General features: G+C 42.1%; 1 protein-coding gene across 2 annotated transcripts in view; it reads left to right on the plus strand.

Annotated features, from left to right (window-relative positions):
- Positions 1-1,119: 1,119 nt before the first annotated feature.
- cacnb4a (calcium channel, voltage-dependent, beta 4a subunit) overlaps positions 1,120-20,974 on the plus strand; it is a gene marked incomplete at both ends in the record, with an annotated part of 36,306 nt that continues 16,451 nt past the window's right edge. The window contains 2 exons of one of the 2 annotated variants that reach the window (XM_080786073.1): positions 1,120-1,182; positions 2,520-2,603. In XM_080786073.1, coding sequence (XP_080642199.1) covers positions 1,120-1,182; positions 2,520-2,603 — 147 coding nt within the window. Of the gene's footprint in view, positions 1,183-2,519; positions 2,604-10,674; positions 10,720-20,974 lie in introns of those variants that run through there. The other variant, XM_080786074.1, reaches the window with a different exon arrangement.

The following is a 20,974-nucleotide window of genomic DNA, read 5'->3' on the forward strand; positions in this document are numbered from 1 at the left end:
GAGGGTTTGTGTAAACACAAACATTGAAGACAAAAGTGTGTCAACACAAACATTGAAGACAAAAGTGAGGACGCAAATTGTGATTGGCAAGAATGAGATAATGTATGATGACATTATGATAAGAGCGCCCCTCACTTGACACGTTGTGATCTTTTCTGAAATACCATTACCCTAAACCAGGGGTGCCTGGACCGAGGTCCCTCAGGGTTCAAGGCAGGGCAAATGATATAAACTTTGTTGTCAGGTATCCCTCAGGTCTAGTTGTTCCCCTCTTTCACCAAATCTTGTTTTCGAAAATAGCCAATCTACAAGCTCACAGTCACAACACATTGTGAGCTTGTAGATAACTATTATGAGTGCACCTATTTATATGACAATGCCTAGAAAAGGGACACAAGCTGGTCCATGTGGTTAAACATTAAGGCAACTCAAGGCTGGAAAGGAGAACAATGACATATACAACTATTATAGCCAATGTACAATAACAGTTTCTCACTGTGATACTATTTAATTTCCCTCATTGGTAGATTAACCCACCCTACATTTCAGGTAAATTATAGGCGTATACAAAAGACCTGACTATTTTCACATAATCAAAGAAAACTGACCAATAGGTCATGAATTCCCCAGCCAATTAATGCCAGAGCGTATGCGTGTTTGTGTGTGTGTTTGTGTGTGTGTGTGACTGTGTGTGTGTGTGTGTGTGTGTGTGTGTGTGTGTGTGTGTGTGTGTGTGTGTGTGTGTGTGTGTGTGTGTGTGTGTGTGTGCGCGCGCGCGCGTGGAGGGGGGTTGGTGCAGTGAGAAGGTTATCAGTGGGAGAGAGAGAGAGGAAAGAGGTTCCTGCGTCTGCACCAGAGGAGGTGGCACTGGAGAGGACCAGCAAGAAAAACAGTTCCCTTGTGGCTTCGCTGGAGAATCTCTTCATCCCGTCGGACCATCGCGGTCAAAACACTCGAACAGGGCACGGCTTAGTTCCTTCATTTCTCTTCAAGTTGACGTGAAGATAACGAGCAAAGCTGGAGACCGCAATTCATTGCACTGCACCGCAGGAGCAGCAGCAGTTCCAGTGGAGCGGGACAGAGCGGCAGCCTCCCCCTTGGACCGATGAACTGGCCGAGATGTCCCGACACATCTACACCCGTCACGGGGTTGGCGAAGGAACTCAGAAGCCAGTGTTTCAGGTAAACAAACGTGACATCTTCTCTTCTCTTCCAATAGGCTGGGCTAATTGGTGTTGTCAACAAACACAGAAGTTCAAATTATGTTCTATCTTTCCTTTCCTCAGCTTGTCAACTTACCAATGTTTGTTGCAGCTTTAATCTATTTTTGCGCTATGACGCTGATTTCTTGTCCTTTCCAATGAAAGCGTTCTCTCGCTGACTCACTCTCAGTCTCTCAGCTGAAAATGTAATCATTCCTAATGGGCCACTAATGTATCATTAATCAAAAAGGTGCGCAGGCCTGCCGTAGCCTATATGCGGATAATTTAATTTATTTAAATGGAAGCAAAATAGGGGTTTTAATTATGCATCAGTTTAGATGGAACTCGTCTCGTTTTAAATGGGATTTACAAGGGACTTTATAGGGAAAACATCTCAAAGAAAGATATAAAGATATATATAAATATCATCTAAAAATTGTCATAATAGTCAATATGGCCTTGTTTAGTTTAATTTTGTACGTAAAGCAGAGTTGTAGCTATTACATTTTCCACAGCTGGAATGATTTCATTAAAGGAAATCCTAAATAGAAACATTTACTGGAGTAGCCTATCTAGTATGAGTCGATCAGTATGCCAAAAAATAGTTTAAATAGTGCTGTGTAATATGAATTGAATTCTGGTCTTTAAAGGGTAATGGTAGGTCTACAACTCTACACAATGACACTAATAGAGATGCACACAACATTAGCCTACTGTCTGCTCATATGTAGTTCTGCAGTCCCCAATGTCCCCATCACTTTAAAGTTTTTAACTATTCATTTTTGAAAGAACATTATGAAATAGTTAGAAGCTTGGCCACTTGCCCCTGGTCTGTTATGAGGTTATTATGTTCAAAAGGAATTGTGCCACAGAACCCCTCATGCCCATCTAATGTCACAGGAGCTATCACACTGTAACAAGAAGGGGATAAGGAAACACTGCAGTGTAGAAGTTCTAACTTTCCTTTACAAGCACAGCAAAAGTACACACTCTCCTGATCTTCAGCACACAATAAGATTACATACAGTACTACACTGTATATTCTATTATATACAGTTCAAGTTGCATATCTGTCTGGTCCACAGTCCACAGATATGTCCGACATTCGTGATCGTGAGGCGTCAATGCGATAACCCCGGGCATCAACAGGCATGCAGATTCCTGCCATAGATAGATTACAGGAGGCAGTTTAGTCAGATGCGTGGCTTTACAGAGATCACTGGAGGAAAGGTACCTTTGTGTGAGTGGTTGACAGGTAGAAAGAGGAAGTGAAAAAGTGAATTTTAAGTTTGTATATGTGTACGTGTCCCTCTCCAGGCAAACAGAGGGACGTACTCCAGACGCAGTCGGCTGAAGAGGTCAGACGGTAGCACCACCTCCACCAGCTTTATCCTCAGACAGGTAGGACAAAGTCTTTATGTGACTTATTCCAAATCCTCAGTATGTGGAATGACACACTACTTACTGTATGTTCTTATTCATTGATTTAACAACACAAATAGACTCTCATACAGGCAATGATAATAAATATATCTGCAAGCAGCTACAGTACAAGACGGGGTCAATCCCAAAAAGAAAAACTATATTCAAAATATACACAATGAGCTATAAACATTGATGACTGAAATTATTTGAAAAGTAATAAATACAAATCACACTTGTGTGAAGTGAGGGGCGCTCTTATCATCATACATCATCACATTCCATGCTCAGCCAATCAAATCATCACAAATTTGGTACACACAGACACACAAAGCTGGGCAACCAGTCAGACTCCATTCGCATGTGGAAATGCGATTTGGCCAAAGAAATCCTAACAATTTACTCATCGGGAGATCTAAATGTCTTTTTCTTTTGACGAATAAGTGGGAGCTTCAGTTCCTGGGGGATTCTTACGGGATTCTCTCTCTACCATATTGCCGAATTTCGTGAAGAACAATAGCTCAGAACTTCCAAAACTGCTAAATTGGCAAAATGGAAACATGAACAATAATAATAATAAAAGCCAACTGTATCAGGCTCATGGAAAAGGTAAAAAAAAAGAAAAAAGAAGATGAGATTGATTTAGTGTGTTTCTTTTCTCATGCCACTCAACTCTCTCTCTCTCTCTCTCTCTCTCTCTCTCAATCTCTTTGAGCAAATCTTGACTCTGTAGTTTGTTGTGTTGATTGCGGCAATGGAATAAATAGAATCAGCCTAAAGCCTCTAAATTCCACAAGGGAAAGCATGCAAGGCTGAAATTATGTTCTGTCTAAAGTTCCTACTAGTCTCTGCTGCTTAATTCAGGACCTGGTGCAGGGACAGCAACCGCCACACGGCCAATTGTAGGCTGTAGAATCTGTAGATGGAATGCATGCAATAATATCCTGCTGTATTGCAATACAGAAAACTTTAGATGTACCGATACCAGTTTTTCCTTCCCGATACCAATTCTGATACCCACGACTTGTTAGAGTACTGATCCGATACCAGGACTAGGACAGTGGTTCTTAAACTGGGGTCCAGGGACTCTCAGGATTGCTTGAATGGGCCCTCACAAGTCTGTAACTCTGAGAGTGTACAAATGGGACTAAATGGACATGTGTGAGGGTTCCAATTTGTACACTCTCAGAGTTATGGGGTTCCTTCCTTGAAATTAAAAAGTTTGAGAACAAAAATATTACTGTATCGGCAGTTTTTTTCCGATACCAGGCTTTTATTGGTCTAATTTAATTCATCCTTTGTTACGTTTATCTTGACTGAGGGGGCTGGACAGTTCCCATGGCACCAGGCTTGCATAAGGGTCTATTTGGAAGGAACCTACAGTATAAAGGTCCATTTGGGTCTGTTAAATGAACACAGAGGTTTTTGTGTTTCCTAGACAGATTTTCTTACAAGTTACAATCAGAAGTGGCCCTTTAAGTAGCCTAATCATGGCTCCTATAGTTTACTCATTATGCCATAATTTTACTCAGAATTGCTAACTGGAAATGTACTCCTATAGTTCATTTAAAACTTCTAAAAGCGTTGGCTTTAGTTTGTCTTCCTCAACTCCTTTTTTCTTTTCTTTTTTATACACAGTTTGTCTCAGTTGTCTCAGTTGATGCATTGAGTGCAGTCAAGATGGACATCACCTTGGCAGGAGCTTTTTGAGCACTGCACTACTGTTCTTTTGGGGAATCAGTGGCCTTGATTTGTATCATCCAAGGAATTTAGCCCGCTCTGGCTGGTCAGTAATACAGCCATGTATAATTCATATTCTACGGGTTAGACAGGGTTGCCTAAACACACTCCCTGCTCTCTCCTCACATGCAACATTGTGAAACAGATTCAAATGTGTCCAGTCCAGCAATTATTCTTTCACACAGCAAGGACTAGGCTGTGAGTCCATCCCAGCTAATAAGTTATCAAGGGAACTGCAGGCACACAGGGACACTTTGTCATAAGCTACTTTTGTTCCAACCTATTTTGTTCTCATTCTCCCACCCCCAATCACGCACACCAGCACCAGCTGTCTTATTACAGGTGAGCATATCAAACCAAAACAAATCAGGTCAGGTCTTTTTGATGTAGATCTATAATAACAAAATAGGCGATGGCTTAAAAATATATATAATATGTAAGAGAGGTTAAACAACACGGTTATGATGCAATACATTAATGAAGAGGGTGAATATTTGTCAATGATATTTTCTTACAGGTTCACACCACTGTACAATGTAGGTCAGTCCATACATGGGGGAATTTATTGTTTGCTTTTTGTTTTAACTTAAGCACTGGGATATTTGTGGTCACAGATCTCTTTTTGATGACCAGGACAAACTCTGGTCTAATATTCACTTCAGTAAAGCCTAATTTTGCATTCAACATAAATCACTTGTTTTACCATAAAACCATAATGGATCTTATGATGGCTTCTCTGTGAACTCCCCTGAGTGTTTGTTCAGCCTATTGACATTGCTCATTAATTATAGAGCATGCACAGTGGGAACGCAGTATGGCATAATTATGTGGCTCACCGTGCTGATGTGAGGAAACTATATCAGAGAACTCTCATAAAGACATAGCCTACTCAAAGGAACGGAGACTTTAAAGTTAAAGCACTCCTACATGTTTTCACCCACACAATACGAATAGTTTCAATCTCTCTATTTTACACTTTTCATGCTCTTTCTCCAACATATATGCAGCATTGTGCACTCATTCACACCCACTCACATGCACAGGGATTTGGAGTCACCATCCGTATGTTTGTCATCAGGTGAGAAGAGGAGCAGTGGGCTCTGTGATTAAGCTCTTGCGTACCCTGGCGTATCCATGGTAACAACTACTGCTCAACAATAGGGGTCATGGCCAGCTGTTTGACTGGCAGGTAATAATCCTCAACTTCACTTCTAAAAGTGTGAATTAAATAATTAAAGTTAGTAAATCATCGCTCTGTATACGAGGCTCAGGCGGTTAGTAACAAAGGAGCTTTGACAGAAACCCAGTGGAATGGATCGTTTGTTTTATACCCCCTTCCATGTCCACTTTTGCTCTTACTTTATACTTTAAATTGTCCGAGATTCTAATGACGTAACAGCAAAATGGTCTCTGTGTGAATATGATCAGTTAGCCCTTTGCTAAACCCCACCATAAAAAGCAATGCCAATCCAAATAGTTTAGAAACCGTTGCAACTTGCAAAGCAAGACAAGCTTTCGTCACCTCATAGCTGTCAATGTTATTTAGCATGGCTGTGTTTTTTAACACATACACAGCTCCAACGTCGGGAAAGTTACAAGACTGACCCACCCAGGTGATTACATTAATACTAATGACTAGGAATGTCCCGATCACGTTATTTTGCTCCCGATCCGATTCGGATCATTTGATTCTTCTGCCGATGTATTCTGCTGATACCGATTTTTCCAGATCTGATATTTATATTTTTGAGCCCTTCCTATATAAAGCTTTTGTCCCCTCACGTCTTATATTTGCCATTGACAATGAAAGGAGAAATTAGGTTATATGTGCCTAAAATATGACTTAAATTTGTGGCAACACAAACAATAAATGCCATTGACAATGAAGGGAAAATGTGCGTCATATGTAGACGAGCAAATAAATAAATTCAGTTCATGAGCTGATGTATGATGATGTATAAGGATAAGAGCGACCCTCACTTCACATGGGTGTGATTTTCATAGAACACATACAGTATGCCACATCACAATAGTACAATATCCAAAATCACAGACAATATCCAGTCTAATATCATGATATGGATATATTGTTGATACTAGGGATGTTCCGATCACGTTTTTTGCTACCGATCCGATTCCGATCATTTGAAAATGGCGTGACCGGCCCCCGATTTCCGATCACGTGATCGTATCTGGACAACCCTACTAATGACCGTAGACTTACCGTGAAACATCATGTTGATGGATAGTACTGTTTCTCCTATTCTATTTCCTCGTATTTCTAGTTTATTTAAATAATGTCATGCACATTTTGTCCAGTGCATAGCCTACTGCAGGCCCGGTTGACTAGATTTAGAAGACATTTAGATGCTCTTGCTACTGAAATGATCTATTATTTATATGGAGAAATCCTATCATTTTTAACATGCATCTCAATGGATGAGAAGAACAGCTTGCCCTGTCTTCTCGCTGCCTAACGTGCCTATTGGACAAGGACATGTTGGGGAGGGACTTAGCGAAGTGCTTTGTATTTGTGTTTCATTTGCAAACCTGGTGTGTGTGATGTATTGATGAAAGGCTTGGGGAGAAAGAGAGCCAGGCTTTTATTTCATTCAGCTTCACATGTGTTTGAGTGCAAAGATGATGTTTGGAGTGTCCATGTGGTGGATTTAGTGCAGATTTTCTCAGAGTATTAGGGTTAGGATAAGATGAGCATGGCAGCCAGAGCCTGTGGATATCTGGCATGACCTATCACTGACTTGCGTCTTCAAAGGAAAGTGAAAGGAAAGGGTACCTGCATGCATTTGTGGCACTGCATGAAGTGGTCCACAAACTCCACATTCACATCCTGCTCGAAGGTCCCCTGGGGAGAGGTGTTAAGCTGAGCAGAGTTAATTAAACTGAAGGACATGACATCACTTTATTTCTGGCGAGTGACACAACCACTAGCCAAGAAGGGCCATGACTACTAGCCAAGAAGGGCCATGACTATTAAATGCCGTATTCAGCTTTTACAGATCCTAGCTTTTACTATCGTAGTTTCATAGATAACAGCCAAAGAAGATTCTACTTTTAATGGGACCCTATGGAATGCGTGCGCACGTTTCCTTGTGCTGGGAGTGACGAAGGTGTTGCCTAGCAACTGTGTCAGTGTTAAAAGTTGATTTTCAGTGAGACAGTTTAATTCCGTCAAAAGCAGAGAACAGTTGGATGATGGAATATTCCGCCAAAGGCATCCAATTGGTTAAGAGTGGCCTTCTGGAAACCTCTTCAATGTGACTTGATGATTCTGAATGGACTTCTTATCCTACATTCATGGCCAGGGAAACCACGGTAAAATTCTCTGGTCTGTAATGCAAATCTGAATTACATTTAAATTGAATGGCCCATTGACTTGAATTAACTCTCAAGGCTGAAAGCGCAGCCACTTCATTCCAGAGATTTAATTGCATTTCTGAATCACAATGCATCAAACAAAGACATCCATCCTACCAATTTATTTTTCAGTGTACAGCCTGCAACGTGATAAGGAAGAGGCTGCTTTGTACAGCTAATTCCCCCTTATGTGGGTCATGCGTGTGAACACTCATTGGGCCCTGGCAGCACCTCACTCTCATCTGCATTCTGCACCAAGCACTAGTTCCAGATGAACATACCATACACATAACAGCTTTCTGTCCATCAACATACAATACCAACTAGAAATGAGACATTTTTATATGATGAGTATATTAAATCTGTGTATGAATGTATCTGTATACATGTATGTATACATTGTATAGTTCTGGTGTTAAGGTTTTTATGGGACCCCCTCGGAAATTAGATGCTGCATCTCAAGGGGCTATTTGTGTTATGCAGTGTTTGTGTTTACACGAATACTCAAAATTGTCCATTCATTGTCAATGGGATTTAATGTTTGTGTAGGACAAAGTTTGTGCACATACACCAAAAGCTGGAAAATCAGTAGATCACACTAATTAGAGTTCTAATGATATATTCATCAAGACTTGGACTTGATGTCTAGCTATTCCTTTGCAAAGAAGTCCTGAGTCAGAGAAGCACCTGCAGTAGCGGCATCATGTCTACATTATTATTATTATTATTATTATTATTATTATTATTATTATTATTATTATTATTGTCTATAATAATATATAAATAAAAGTATTATTCCTAAAACATTTAAAATTACCTATCGGTCCTTTAAATATCTAAAGAAAAATTACAATATATTGATAAATGAGGCCAGTGCAACGGAGCAAATTAATAATGGAGAAGAACCCCCCAGTTTACTCACCATGGGGATTGTGAGTTGCTGTTTGCATTGTGAGTGCATTGAGTGCCTGTCCATGAGGTCTGCCCGCTCAGGACAGCTGTCACATCTTTGGATTTCCGTGATGTTGAAGACAAAACTGTATTTGGACCAGTGTTGTAGTGCTACTTTTAGAAGCGGGGGGACGCCCCATAAGATACATGCACACGTGCATTAAAACACAAGACATGTATAGCCTATTTAGAGACAGGGTTTTCAATGCTTAATCGTATCCATAAAAGTAAATAAAGTAAAAAAAACATAGTTTTGTCAAAAAATTGTAGACGTGAGAGAAGTGGGGGGATGTCGTTGTCTTCGTCCCCCACTAGGGCCACTACACCCCTGATTGGGACCTGTGAGGATTGTAGTGACAGTCTACCTGCTGTAATATTCCTTATCAGAAGAGGGCAGTGTTGCACAATTTTATTTCCCTGACATAGTACTGTTACATTAAATCATAAATAGTTTAATCATCAGAGCCTTTCTAAATCGAAGTCAGGTTCTGATCTTCAGATCTCCTCGAGTGCTCTTGACCCTTTTCTATGGCAGAACTGATGATATATAATGCAGTATAGCATACCATTACATAGCTCCAACATCTGCAGATGGATGGGGATCGTATGGCCTCTGTGTGTACGTGAAGATGTAATAACAGATAACCTGAGGTGTTGTAACAGAGCAGGGATAACAACAAGTCAAGATCTTGTTTTATATTTATGATTAACTTCTTGTCCCCGACGTCAGATGCGAGCCAGCGCTACTACAGACAACGGCGTGTGCCTGCAGAATACGCTCCAAATTAATTCATATACCTAGTTCGGTCTCCAAAGCCCGACAATACGCATCCAAATGGACTCGCCCAAGTTGAAATAATAGTTTTCAATTTCTAATAGTGAAACATACACGTTACTAAAATAATAATAACAATAATATGGGGGGGAAACAAAGGCAAAAAGGGGGACAAGCGCCTCTTTTACCTGATACATTATTACTATATAATCAACACAATACAAAAAATGCCAGAAAAGGTATAGGGCAGGCCATGGTCCAAATGAGCCAATTGATTGCCAAGGCGACCCCTGTCTAAGCTTGATTTGGCAAATTACCCATACCTGCCCTTTGATTACGGTAGTTAGTCAGTCCACTTTCCAGTCAGTTTTCACTCTTCAGACATTCTCCACACATCCTCTATAAACATTTACCACACAAGGACTGTTCCATAAATCCATATGGCCACAAAAAGGCCACAGACAGACAGACAGACAGACTGTTACAACAGGTACAACAGGTAATCGTATTTGTTGGGTTGGGAGTGAAACTATTTTTAAACGAGGACCATACCACATTGCAGAGAATGGTGATTAACGCTCCTGTGGAGCTCTCTCTCTCTCTCTCTCTCTCTCTCTCTCTCTCTCTCTCTCTCTCTCTCTCTCTCTCTCTCTCTCTCTCTCTCTTCCTTATTCACTGTTAGCCAAGCTGACTGGAGCATACCCTGGCCAATCAGCATGCTGCATCCCTTTCTCTGTCATCGCTCAGTGTGGGAGGAAGGGTTTGGCTCGTGCGTGCGTGCTTGTGTGTGTGTGTGTGTGTGTGTGTGTGTGTGTGTGTGTGTGTGTGTGTGTGTGTGTGTGTGCGCGCGCGTGTGCGTGTGCGTGCTGTGCTTGGAAGGCAGATAAAATGCCAGGTCTGCTCTGCCTCTGGGGACAACCAGGCTGCTTTAAAATGGGAACCAACGCTCGTTAGGCTCTGAGGCTCGGGGGTGATAATATTCGATCCACTGTCTATTCGGGGAAAGAGAACAGGCTCCACTTTTATCATCTGCTCTTGTGGTGGGGTCTCCTCTGCTCTGCCTACCTTCATGTGGAGAGGGGGACAGGGTTGTAAACCCTCCCAGGCCCCCTTCCTCACCATCCATCCTACATCGAAGCTGGTTGATCAGCAGTCGCTTTTACTTTTGTTCATTCGCTCAAGAGGTGCTTTTGGGAATATCACTCCTCCATGTATGATAATTTGTACCTTCATGGATTCGAAGACTCGGAAGCGGTGAGTTTGTGTGAGGTGAAACGGTACAGTAGTGGTGTGAAGTACCTGCGAGTCAGTCTTTTGTATCGTGTGTGAGGTGCCTACTGTACATGCTTTGTGTGTGTGTGTGTGTGTGTGTGTGTGCGTGCGTGTGTGTAAAAAGTGTAGGGAAAGGATGTATTTGACACTTGTGTCACACGTGTACATTAATCTTGCACATTGTTGCTTTCCTCTGGGGAGTCAGAAGTGTTTGGGGGGAGGGTGTGTGCGTGCGTACGTGTGTGCGTGTGTGCGTGCATGCATGCATGTTTATGTATGTGCATTCATGCATGCATGTATGTGTGCATGCATGTGTGTGTTTGATAGTCAGAGACAGAAGGAGAATCTGTTGTTTTTCCGACTCACAGCGCATTGGTAGAAGTCTCTCTATACTCCAACCTGTGTGGTGCTCCCCAGGCATCAGACTTGGGGATGCAAACAAGACGAATCCATGCCCACTTCCATCTACCTGAGCATTTACTGATTTAGTTTATTTTCCATTGTTCTGTATGGCCTAAAGGGTGATGTATAGTACTTAGTTGGTTGTGTGCCAACATCACACACCAACAATTCAAGCTCACAACACACATTGTGAGCTTGTGGATCTGCTACCTTTGATGGGAGACATGGCATGAATGCAAGTATAACCCAGGCTCAACTGTTTGTGTGCGTGTGTTCAATTCAATAGATTCTCATCTATTTAAGTGTCTTCACTTATTCTGAACTGAATTCAATTTGGTTCAAGAATGGCTTCTTACTAATAATCTTATATTAAAGAAGCAGACATCTTGCAGCATGTTGTTTGGTACTAGGAATAGGTACTTTCGTAATCGTACATCCTCCTAATTTGTTTGGGTCTCCACTTGAAACAGTACAGACATTAAAATAGTTAGGTTTATGATTAGACTCAGAATTTTCTTTCAAGCCTCCATTGATTCTGTCCGAGTCGTCGTACACGTTGGCATGTTGATTTGAAATTAGTGCTATTCCCATCTTCTGTTGCACAACTCACTATTTATTTTTTATGAAATTAATGATATGCTTTTTATTTTTATTTATTTTTGCAGTCGAGCCATTTTCACGGTTTCTGCAGTAGCAGCACATAATGCAGTCGTAGTCTGGAGTAAAGTAACTAATAGTCTCAGATTAATGTATAGGCCAATACATTGTTTACTTTTCAAATAAGAAAACACATTGTTCAACAGCTTCTACTTTCTATATTGATTATGGTGACATATCGGAACACCTCTGAAACACATCATCTACAATAATATCTGTAGAGCTGTACTCAATTTCCCTTACTGTACACACAATAGACATCACTGTGTTTTGTATGATACGCTCAATTGGTCTCCTCATGATAGAAAACATTTTCATGCAGCGGTGGCTCAGGGGTAGAGTGGCTGGATGGTAACTGCAAGGTTACCAGTTCGAACCCGGGCTCCCCCAGAGTTAGTGTCGAAGTGTCCTTGAGCAAGACACTGAACCCCAAATTGCTCCTAATGTGCTTGCTGGTGCCTTGCATGGTTTCTGCCACCATCTGTGTATGAATGCGTGTGTGAATGGGTGTAATCTATGTAAAGTGCCTTGGATAAAGGTGCTATATACATGCACCATTTACATACTCAACAATGCTTTTTGACGTACAAGGTATTCAGAGTGAAATTGGAAGACGTTCATTTACTGTAAGTTCAAAGCACCTTCTGAGCACCTTCTATTAGATATTACGCTTGAGAGCTTCAGACAGTACAACTTGTCAACCAGTAGGTGTCCTACCTGACACCAAGGTCAAAATGTAACCACTGATAATTATGCAATCTGGGAGTGGGAACCCATCAGTTTCCATTTGAATTGCCTCTGGGGGCCAATAGAATAATGGATAACAGGATGTTGGTCCGCCCTCAACCCTCCTCTTCCGGTGGGGTGCTTAGTTTTCATTCCCACTAACAATAATGTACACGTACATGTTCTGAATGTCCCTGCCGACAGATTCAATAGCGCAGCTCGGTAAACGTTTTAGAGCTGAAGGTGACGGCCCGGCCCGGCCTAGCGGTCTGGGCACCTAGGATGCTAATCCAGCCTGACAGTGTGTCGTGGGTTCGACTCCCGATCCCAATGACCTTTGCTGCATGTCACTCCCCATCTCTCTCCCCCCATTTCCTGTCAGCTTACTGTACACTATCCAATAAAGGCAGAAAAAGGCCCAAACGTATCTTAAAAAAATAAAATAATAGAACTGTAGGTGACCTAACCCAAACCTGATGTCGGAACAAGGCTGAAAACATCCAGAGTTGGCAAACTTGGCAATGACTACAAAACTCTCTAGTCTAGTTGATAAGCTAGTGGAGTACCACAGTCTACTTGCTTTATACCCCGTTTTAGTTCAGCTATCTGAGGCTTTTAGTGGCCCTGTGCTTGACTATCAGTGCTTGTCATTGGCCTGTTAGTGTTGGGGCTTTTTAGGAAGTGGGTCTTTGTCCAAGGCTTCTGTGAGATGACTGGAGTCCAGAAATCTTCAGCCTGTGAGTACCGGATGATCTGTTATTACAGTATGTTAAGATTTTGCATGACTCATTTCTAAATGTATTGTTAACATGAAGGTATTATAAGGGGCATTATTGGTAGATGCAGCATAATATGTGTGTTCCATAGTATATGATATGACAATGCCTTCTACCTGCTGAAGTTTCATAGTTTATACAGATTGTCAGCTACTAGAGGTTTTCGCGCCTGCAGCGTGCTCACACCTAGAGAGCACGCCAGCAGGAACGGATGACCATGCGTGGCAGACACAACAACTAATGTTGCTCCAGCAGGAACGTCCAGGTGGCGGAGTGTCACACGTCGTTTTCGGATCCAATATTATTATGACGCAACTGATGTTATTATTTTGTAATTACTTTTCCGCGGAAGTGTGCTTGGGGAGCGTGTGTCCTGGGGTCGTCATTATGGATCCCACCGCAGTTCTAGGAAAGCTAAGCCCTGTTGTAATTGGCCAGTAGTCGAAGACTCACAAAGCTGGGTTGAAAATGCAGATAGTGACATAAAGCACAGGCGTATACGCATATGCATACTCTGCATACGTCACAGCCTATAACTTGGCCACCCGATTTTGAACACCGAATTGTGGGCACGGAATTAAGCGTATTATTAGGATATGCTATATATGGTATAGTTGCAGACATGGGGGATTCTGTGTGCTTCTAGCATCAGCAGGACCTGATAGGTATGGAGAGCAGGCAGGAAGCAGAGAGAGAGAGAGAGAGCAAGTTGATTGGGAAGCAGAGTGAGCTTTGGCATCTGGAGAGATAAGGTTTGAGTGTGGCACGATGGACTCAAGTCTGGCTACTTGACACTCCTGTAGATAATAGCCTCACTAATGACCCAGTCTTTGTACCGAATATGTGTCAGACTGATACGTGTGTGTGTGTGTGTGTGTGTGTGTGTGTGTGTGTGTGTGTGTGTGTGTGTGTGCGCTTGTGCCCATGAGAGTCATTTTAGGAATGTTTTAAAGTGCTTCGTGCTCTGAATTATTCTCTCCATCTTGCTGGAGGTGAAGAGGTGGTAAATGATGTCACCTTCGTTTCTTGTACATTCTTGAAAAGGCTTATATTATATATGGCCAAAGTACTGTAGTGTGGTTCCAAAAAACATATTTTCAAATAGTTCACCTTTTTATATACCAACCATAATTATGTAACTTTTAGGAAATGCATAATATAAGACAAATCCCTTAACCACTGAAGCCTGATTTATACTTTGTCGTACGGCGATGTCACGTGGTGAAAATAAGTGATTTACAAGGTCCCCTATTTTCAGAAAGAAAACATTTGAACATTTTCACCTATAATGACCAGGTGAAAGTGGTTAAAGAAAGATGGTAGTACATAGTCAAATCCAGAATGTTAATTCAATTCTGAGACTGTACAAATGGAGCCAGAAGGGGGAGATTTAGCTGTGTGCTATGAAAAGCACAGGTAACCCCTGTGGAGCAAGCAGATATTTCCAGAAAGGTGTTTCATTATTTTCAGCCAACATAAATGGAGAGGTGTTGTTCTCTGTAGGTCTAAGGTGTGGCTTCTTCCGTCTCCTTATACATTTCATTTGTAACGAGGCAGTAAATAACAGTTATTTGTATCAAAGGAAAGACTCCCATGGCTCTCAATAGATCGTTACTACAGGTGCCTATAGGACAAAGGCATTAATCCTCTCCGAGTCTCCGTACACGTTGGCATGTTGATTTGAAATTAGTGCTATTCCCATCTTCTGTTGCACAGTTCACTTCACTATTTATTTTTAATGAAACTATTGATGTGTTATTGTTATTTTCTTTGCAGTCAAGCCATTTTCAGGGTTTCTGCAGTATAGCAGCACATTAGACCTGCAATCTATGGTGCTTGCAGCATGCATACTTCGGCTTCTACCAATTTTGGTTGACTGATGTTTGTGGCATGTGTATCTTCTGTTTCTGCACACAAATAACAAGTGTTATTTCAACTCTTAGAAGGTAAAATGGACTGTAATGCCAAATCGCACCAATGATTCTCCATGCAACAATTTAACAATTTTAAGATCAACCGCGCCAATGCAACTGCCATGGATAATGGTTGCAAGTAGTTGCATGTTGCAAGGAGTTGCATGGCGAATCATTGTTGCAGTTTGGGCTTTACAGGTGAACATTCAGGTTTTTACTGTGTATGTTTTTAAGGAATTCATATTTGATATCTTTACGAGCATGAATTGATAACTATGTCTGTCATTGATGTACATTGAACTCTTAACTGGCCTAGCTTGCCTTGTAGAGGGAAGAGCCATCCCATGACAGAGCTCTGTAATGAAATAACACTGTTTCTGTAATGCTTCCTCCTTCATATGAGTTAGCATTATAATATGATGGGCTGTCTGTCTGTCTGACAGCGAGAGAACACTATGATGCAAAAATCACGTTCTGTTGTAAAAGTGTCATTGGAGACATTAATGGAGGAGATGGTTGTGCAAAGAGAAGCAGTATTTCAGACGAAATTGGTAAATAGGGCAGGAATTTTAAGCAATATATCATGCCTAATCCACATGTCAAACAGCCCTTTGTAAGCACTCCCCCCCCCCCCCCCCTCCCTCAGTTTGCTCCCATGAGCTTTGTCTTGCATGTGTATGAGAGATAGTTGTGGGGGTATACACACATTTTCCTTTAAAGCTGACTGCAACATACAGTATGGGGGATATGTTCTACTACTACCGGTATATTCTTGCAATAATATTCACCAAGCTCTTCAAATACTAGCAGGGTGCTAATAAGGTGTTAGCAGGCTGGCTGCACTGTTTCTTCTCATACTTGTACTGTATGCATGGATGGATGGTGTTAATGGGCTGTGTGGAGCAGAGTATGGCAATGTCTACTAGGACGACAGACTGTGCCATCGTCTGTTAAGTAAACATTTGTGCTGAGGCCCAGTTTTTCCTCCAGTATGGCTGAGTCTGCAGGAGTGGGAGCGTAGGCCAGCTGGCTGCCCAGGAAAATGGAGGGCTGATCCACTCGGCATGACAGGCTTTATACTATGTGCAGGTGTGTTTGCAACGAGCGCCTCACACATTTTCTCGGATGAAACACCATTTGTAGCAAATAGCAGTGTTTCACCCTATACAGACTGTTATTCATAATTTGATGCTCCTCGTGGTTATATAATTCATACTTGAGGTCTGGTGTGGTGGTTCTGTGAGATAGCTTTTGCAGTACATCAGATTAAATTAAGCATGTTTCCTCTGATGTCGGTGTGTGAAGAATGTGTTGGTGAATGTAATGCATTGTTGTGTGCTTTATAAATGCACCATTTACCATTTAACCCACAATGAGAAGGAGTTAATTGCTTCAATAATCTAACAATACTAAGCAATATGATGCTTTGGTCAGTAGAGCATCGCAGTCCCGCCCCCTTTCATGACGGCGTGAGACCCAGAAGTGAATTCCCCGTTTATTTTCTCCGTAGGCTTTTCAACAAGTATTTATTTAAAGACGTTTACGCCACGGACAAAGCCAACTCGAGTTGTGACAAATCATGACAACAAACACAACATTTTGGACCGAACAAATTATTTACAAAGAAGAAAAACAACAAAGAAAGTGTTGTAACCTGCTGTTTTCTTCTTCTTTCTAATTATTTGTTTGGCCCGAAAAATTGTGTTTGTTGTCTCGAGTTGGCTTTGTACGAGGCTGGACTTTTTGAAATGTCTATGAGGAAAATTAACGGGTAATCATTTCCTGGGCCCTGGTAGGGGGCGGGACTGTGACTCTCTATAGAGCAAGACCCCCCCCCCCCCCCCCCCCACACACACACACACACACACACACACAGACACAATGTAAACAAAAAAGGAAGTCCACCAGACATCCAGAGATGTGTTTAAATCAAATGACAGATGAAGGCAGACAGACAGTCAGATAAAGAGCACTTGTAGATGACAAGTACAACAGTGGGTTATCAGCAGCACAGGGGCGATGAATCACAAGGGCCACTGATTGATGTCATTGGTTGCAACTTGCAACAGTAGTAGCGGCAGCCATTGAGGGCTCACATCATTCAGCCTCACCCCTTATGTAACACTACGCTACTCATGTGACCAGGTCTGGTCGGAGGGGTGAGCGTGGTGATTGGCTACTAATCCTGGAGGTGCCGGTGTGTGTGGCAGCCCAGGGGCCAATGTGAGGTGTGTGCACAGGCTTAGAAGCGCTAGCAAATATGACAAGCATATCGTTAACTAGAGAGTTATTCCCTTGTCTTTGGTTACAGTTACTTTCTATGTAGTACAATCCTCCAGAATGCTGGGAGGCAGGAGGGGGATATTACATTTTCACCTTTTCTGCGTTTACCTGGCCACGCTTTGGCATATAACTCTTGAACTATGTGTCATACAATCAATCAAAACTCACACCAAGCCACACATTACCTCTGGAGACATATGATAAATGTGTGCCGCATTCTTTTGCGGGAGGGGCCTATTTAGCAGAAAATAGAAATACCAAAAGTCATGAACGTATTGTCCAATTGACCCCAAATCAAATGTTGCAGACACATAATTTTTTCACTAAAGAGTCAGGGTTAGCAATGAAGTAGTTTTTTCTTATCCTCTCCCCCAAAAATAATCTTCACGCGCACGAGTGGGCCGTGTGTGCGTGGCTTTTGAGAACGGCTGCATTCATGAGTGGAAAAAAGTCAGCATCTGTGCGCTTAATATGCCTAGTTGGTTTCAAGCATTAGAAAGTGAAGCCAGATCTCTAACATGGGAGAACAGGCATACTGTACAGTGTAAGGCCCCCGCCACACAAGAACAGCTCAGGCTGTTAGCCGTGCAAGTTTGTAAACGATATAAATCTTTCCAGTGTCTACATTGTTGACCGTGGTTATGTTAATTTTGCATGGCGTATACACGAGACCGGTAAACTGCTCTTGATTCCAGAGAAAGCTGTAGTACACATGCCCGGCCTTCATAGTTTGCAGATATTAAAGCTCACAACGAGGGGCGGCATGATGCATTGTGCATTTATGAGTTTGACTTTGGCGATTATATTCGGGGTGCAACACTGCTGAATGTCAGATAAGTGCATATTGGTTCCACCTGAGAAATTGCACAATTGCACACCGTTTATCGAGGAATATGGACAGTAAACGATGGGTTTATCCTACCTGGGATCTCTCAATGCAAAGCCGTTTTGAAGTTACACGAAGACTTTGCCTGTGACATTTTGGCTGCTTGCTTGCAAGTCCCCAAAAACGCCGTCTCCGTGTGACAGAAAGGGCAGATCGGCTAAATACTTGCCCGGGTAACGCAGAATAATGTCCTCGTCTGGATGGCACCTAAGTCAAGAATATGCTCCTCTCCGATTTAGACATACTTCTGAGTAATCTAGAAACTACTCAGAAGAGTGAGCGCATTAAAGGTTGGATCAAACTTATCTCCAGTGTATTTCTAGTACAGAGCTATACTTAGTACACTCATAGAAACTTAAAAATCACCAGCATTCTTTTAATCTCCTCCTCAAATGAGGCTTACATCACATCTACACGTTCACGTTTCATCCTTTGCCTTACTTAAAGCTCCCACTGCGCTGCGCGGTACAGATGATGTGCAGTCGTCACAGCCAATGTCTTGCAACCATCTTCGTCAGGAGGCTTGAAATAGCGTCCCCCTTGGCCCCCCTTGCAATCCGCCCCCTCACAGCAGGCAGGCAGGATGGATGTGATGCTGGGGAGCTTCATGACCATATAGACTTAGCCTAGCACTGCTTTTGTAACAACTGCCTTACAATGCTTCGGCATGCGTGCGTGTGTTTGTGTGTGTGCATGTGTGTGTGTGTGTGTGTGTGTGTGTGTGTGTGTTTGTGTATGTGTGTGTGTGTGTGTGTGTGTGTGTGTGTGTGTGTGTGTGTGTGTGTGTGTGTGTGTGGGGGGGGGGGGGTCTTGGGCGAGGAACGCGACTAAGCACTAGTGCAGTCTTGACGAAAGTGACTCACACACACACACACACACGCGCACACGCACACGCACTCACAGCAGCTACTGACTCGTTAATAAGGATGGTGAGGGAAGGGGGAGAGAGCTCTTCTGATAGTGATGGAATGAGTCTGATTCCTCCTGAGGACATATGGAAATGCACACACAACCACACACAAACACGCCCGTACACATGCACATAGACCCATGTTCACTGTAATTGTTGGTCAACATTACTACAAAAGTGTATGTTTTAATGCTTACAATTTAAAGGTTGTATTGCTAATTTAGTGACTTTTGTTTTATAATGACTAAATTATTATTGTGTATAGCAGTAGCACTAGCAGGCAGAAGAACTGAAGAACCACCCCTTCAGACTCCACCTCAATGTTAAGATTGTTATTTAGATTGGGTCTATTGCTCCGTATACCACTTCATAAAGCCATATCTTCACTGCATTATACCAGCTAAAAAATGTACATAACATGCTGGCATAGTCTGTGGGAGTCGTTCTTACATGGCCTCTTAGTGATAAAGGTGCTTGCAACCCAGATTCGGCACAAACAAGGCACTAAATTATTTTAGCTCCTATGCCACCAAAATGTGGAACGCCCTACCAAGAGTCATTAAGACATGTGAATCCCTTGACTCCTTCAAAACCGCTCTCAAAGGGCACCTACGGACGGCTGCAATTCGAAACTGGCCCCTGTAAAATCTGAATCCTACGGTTGTATTATTTCTTATCCATCAGTTACTATTGCTTTAATCTGACACTTTATTTGGTCAAATAAACATGGTCAGTTTGAAAGGTTTAAACAATTTTACATTGTCTCCCACTATATAAAATAGTAAACGTCCCTGGGCTGAAGCCATTGAGAATTTGACATAAAATGCATGATACTGACATGTGATCACCGTCGGTGTCCAGTGTCCACTCATGTTTTGTTGTTCATAAGTAGATCCGGATATGGATATTGGTGAGCAGGCTCTAGGCTAGACGGGGTGTAGACCGGATCAATCATGCTGGTCATTTTGTAACAAAAATGAGACCATTTGGAAAGCCTGGTGATGCGAGGTCAGTTCCACTCTTTTCTGAGCTCTTTCGGCTGGTTGACAGACTTTGATCAGGCTGTCTTTGATCCCAGAAGGAGAGGCGTTAAATAAATATGCTAAGCAACGCGGTACCCTATCACATAAACACACACACACACACACACACACACACACACACACACACACACACACACACACACACACACACACACACCTGGATCTTTGCTGCACCCTCCGATTCACTCACTTATTCTCTCCTCCTGTTGTTAAAAAAGACAAAAACAACAATAATCCATAGCAGCAAGCAGCATAGAGTAGACATCATCACAGACCAGGCAAACATTTAAGGTACATGTAAACTGTCTACCAATCAATAATAATCATAAAATAAAATGAAAATGTAATAACGGTTGGGCAAGTGATCTTCTTTGATTAAAATAAGTGCAAAATAGATCTTGCTTGCTTGCTATAGATAGAGTTTCAGTAGCAGGAGTCTATGGGATACCAATTGTATCCAATCAGGATACAGATGAAACAAGTGAAACTTCAATTGATTATTACACAAATGAGCAGAACTGGAAGAATATAAACATTAAGCTGATGCATGGGTACTTTCTCCTGATTGGCTGAAAATGTGCCGCCTAACTGAAAATGTATTTTCTCTATTAAAGAGATGTAGAGCTGGGGAGACTCCTGTT

Source organism: Protomyctophum bolini, assembly GCF_963924005.1.
Source record: "Protomyctophum bolini genome assembly, chromosome: 16".
NCBI lineage: Eukaryota > Metazoa > Chordata > Actinopteri > Myctophiformes > Myctophidae > Protomyctophum > Protomyctophum bolini.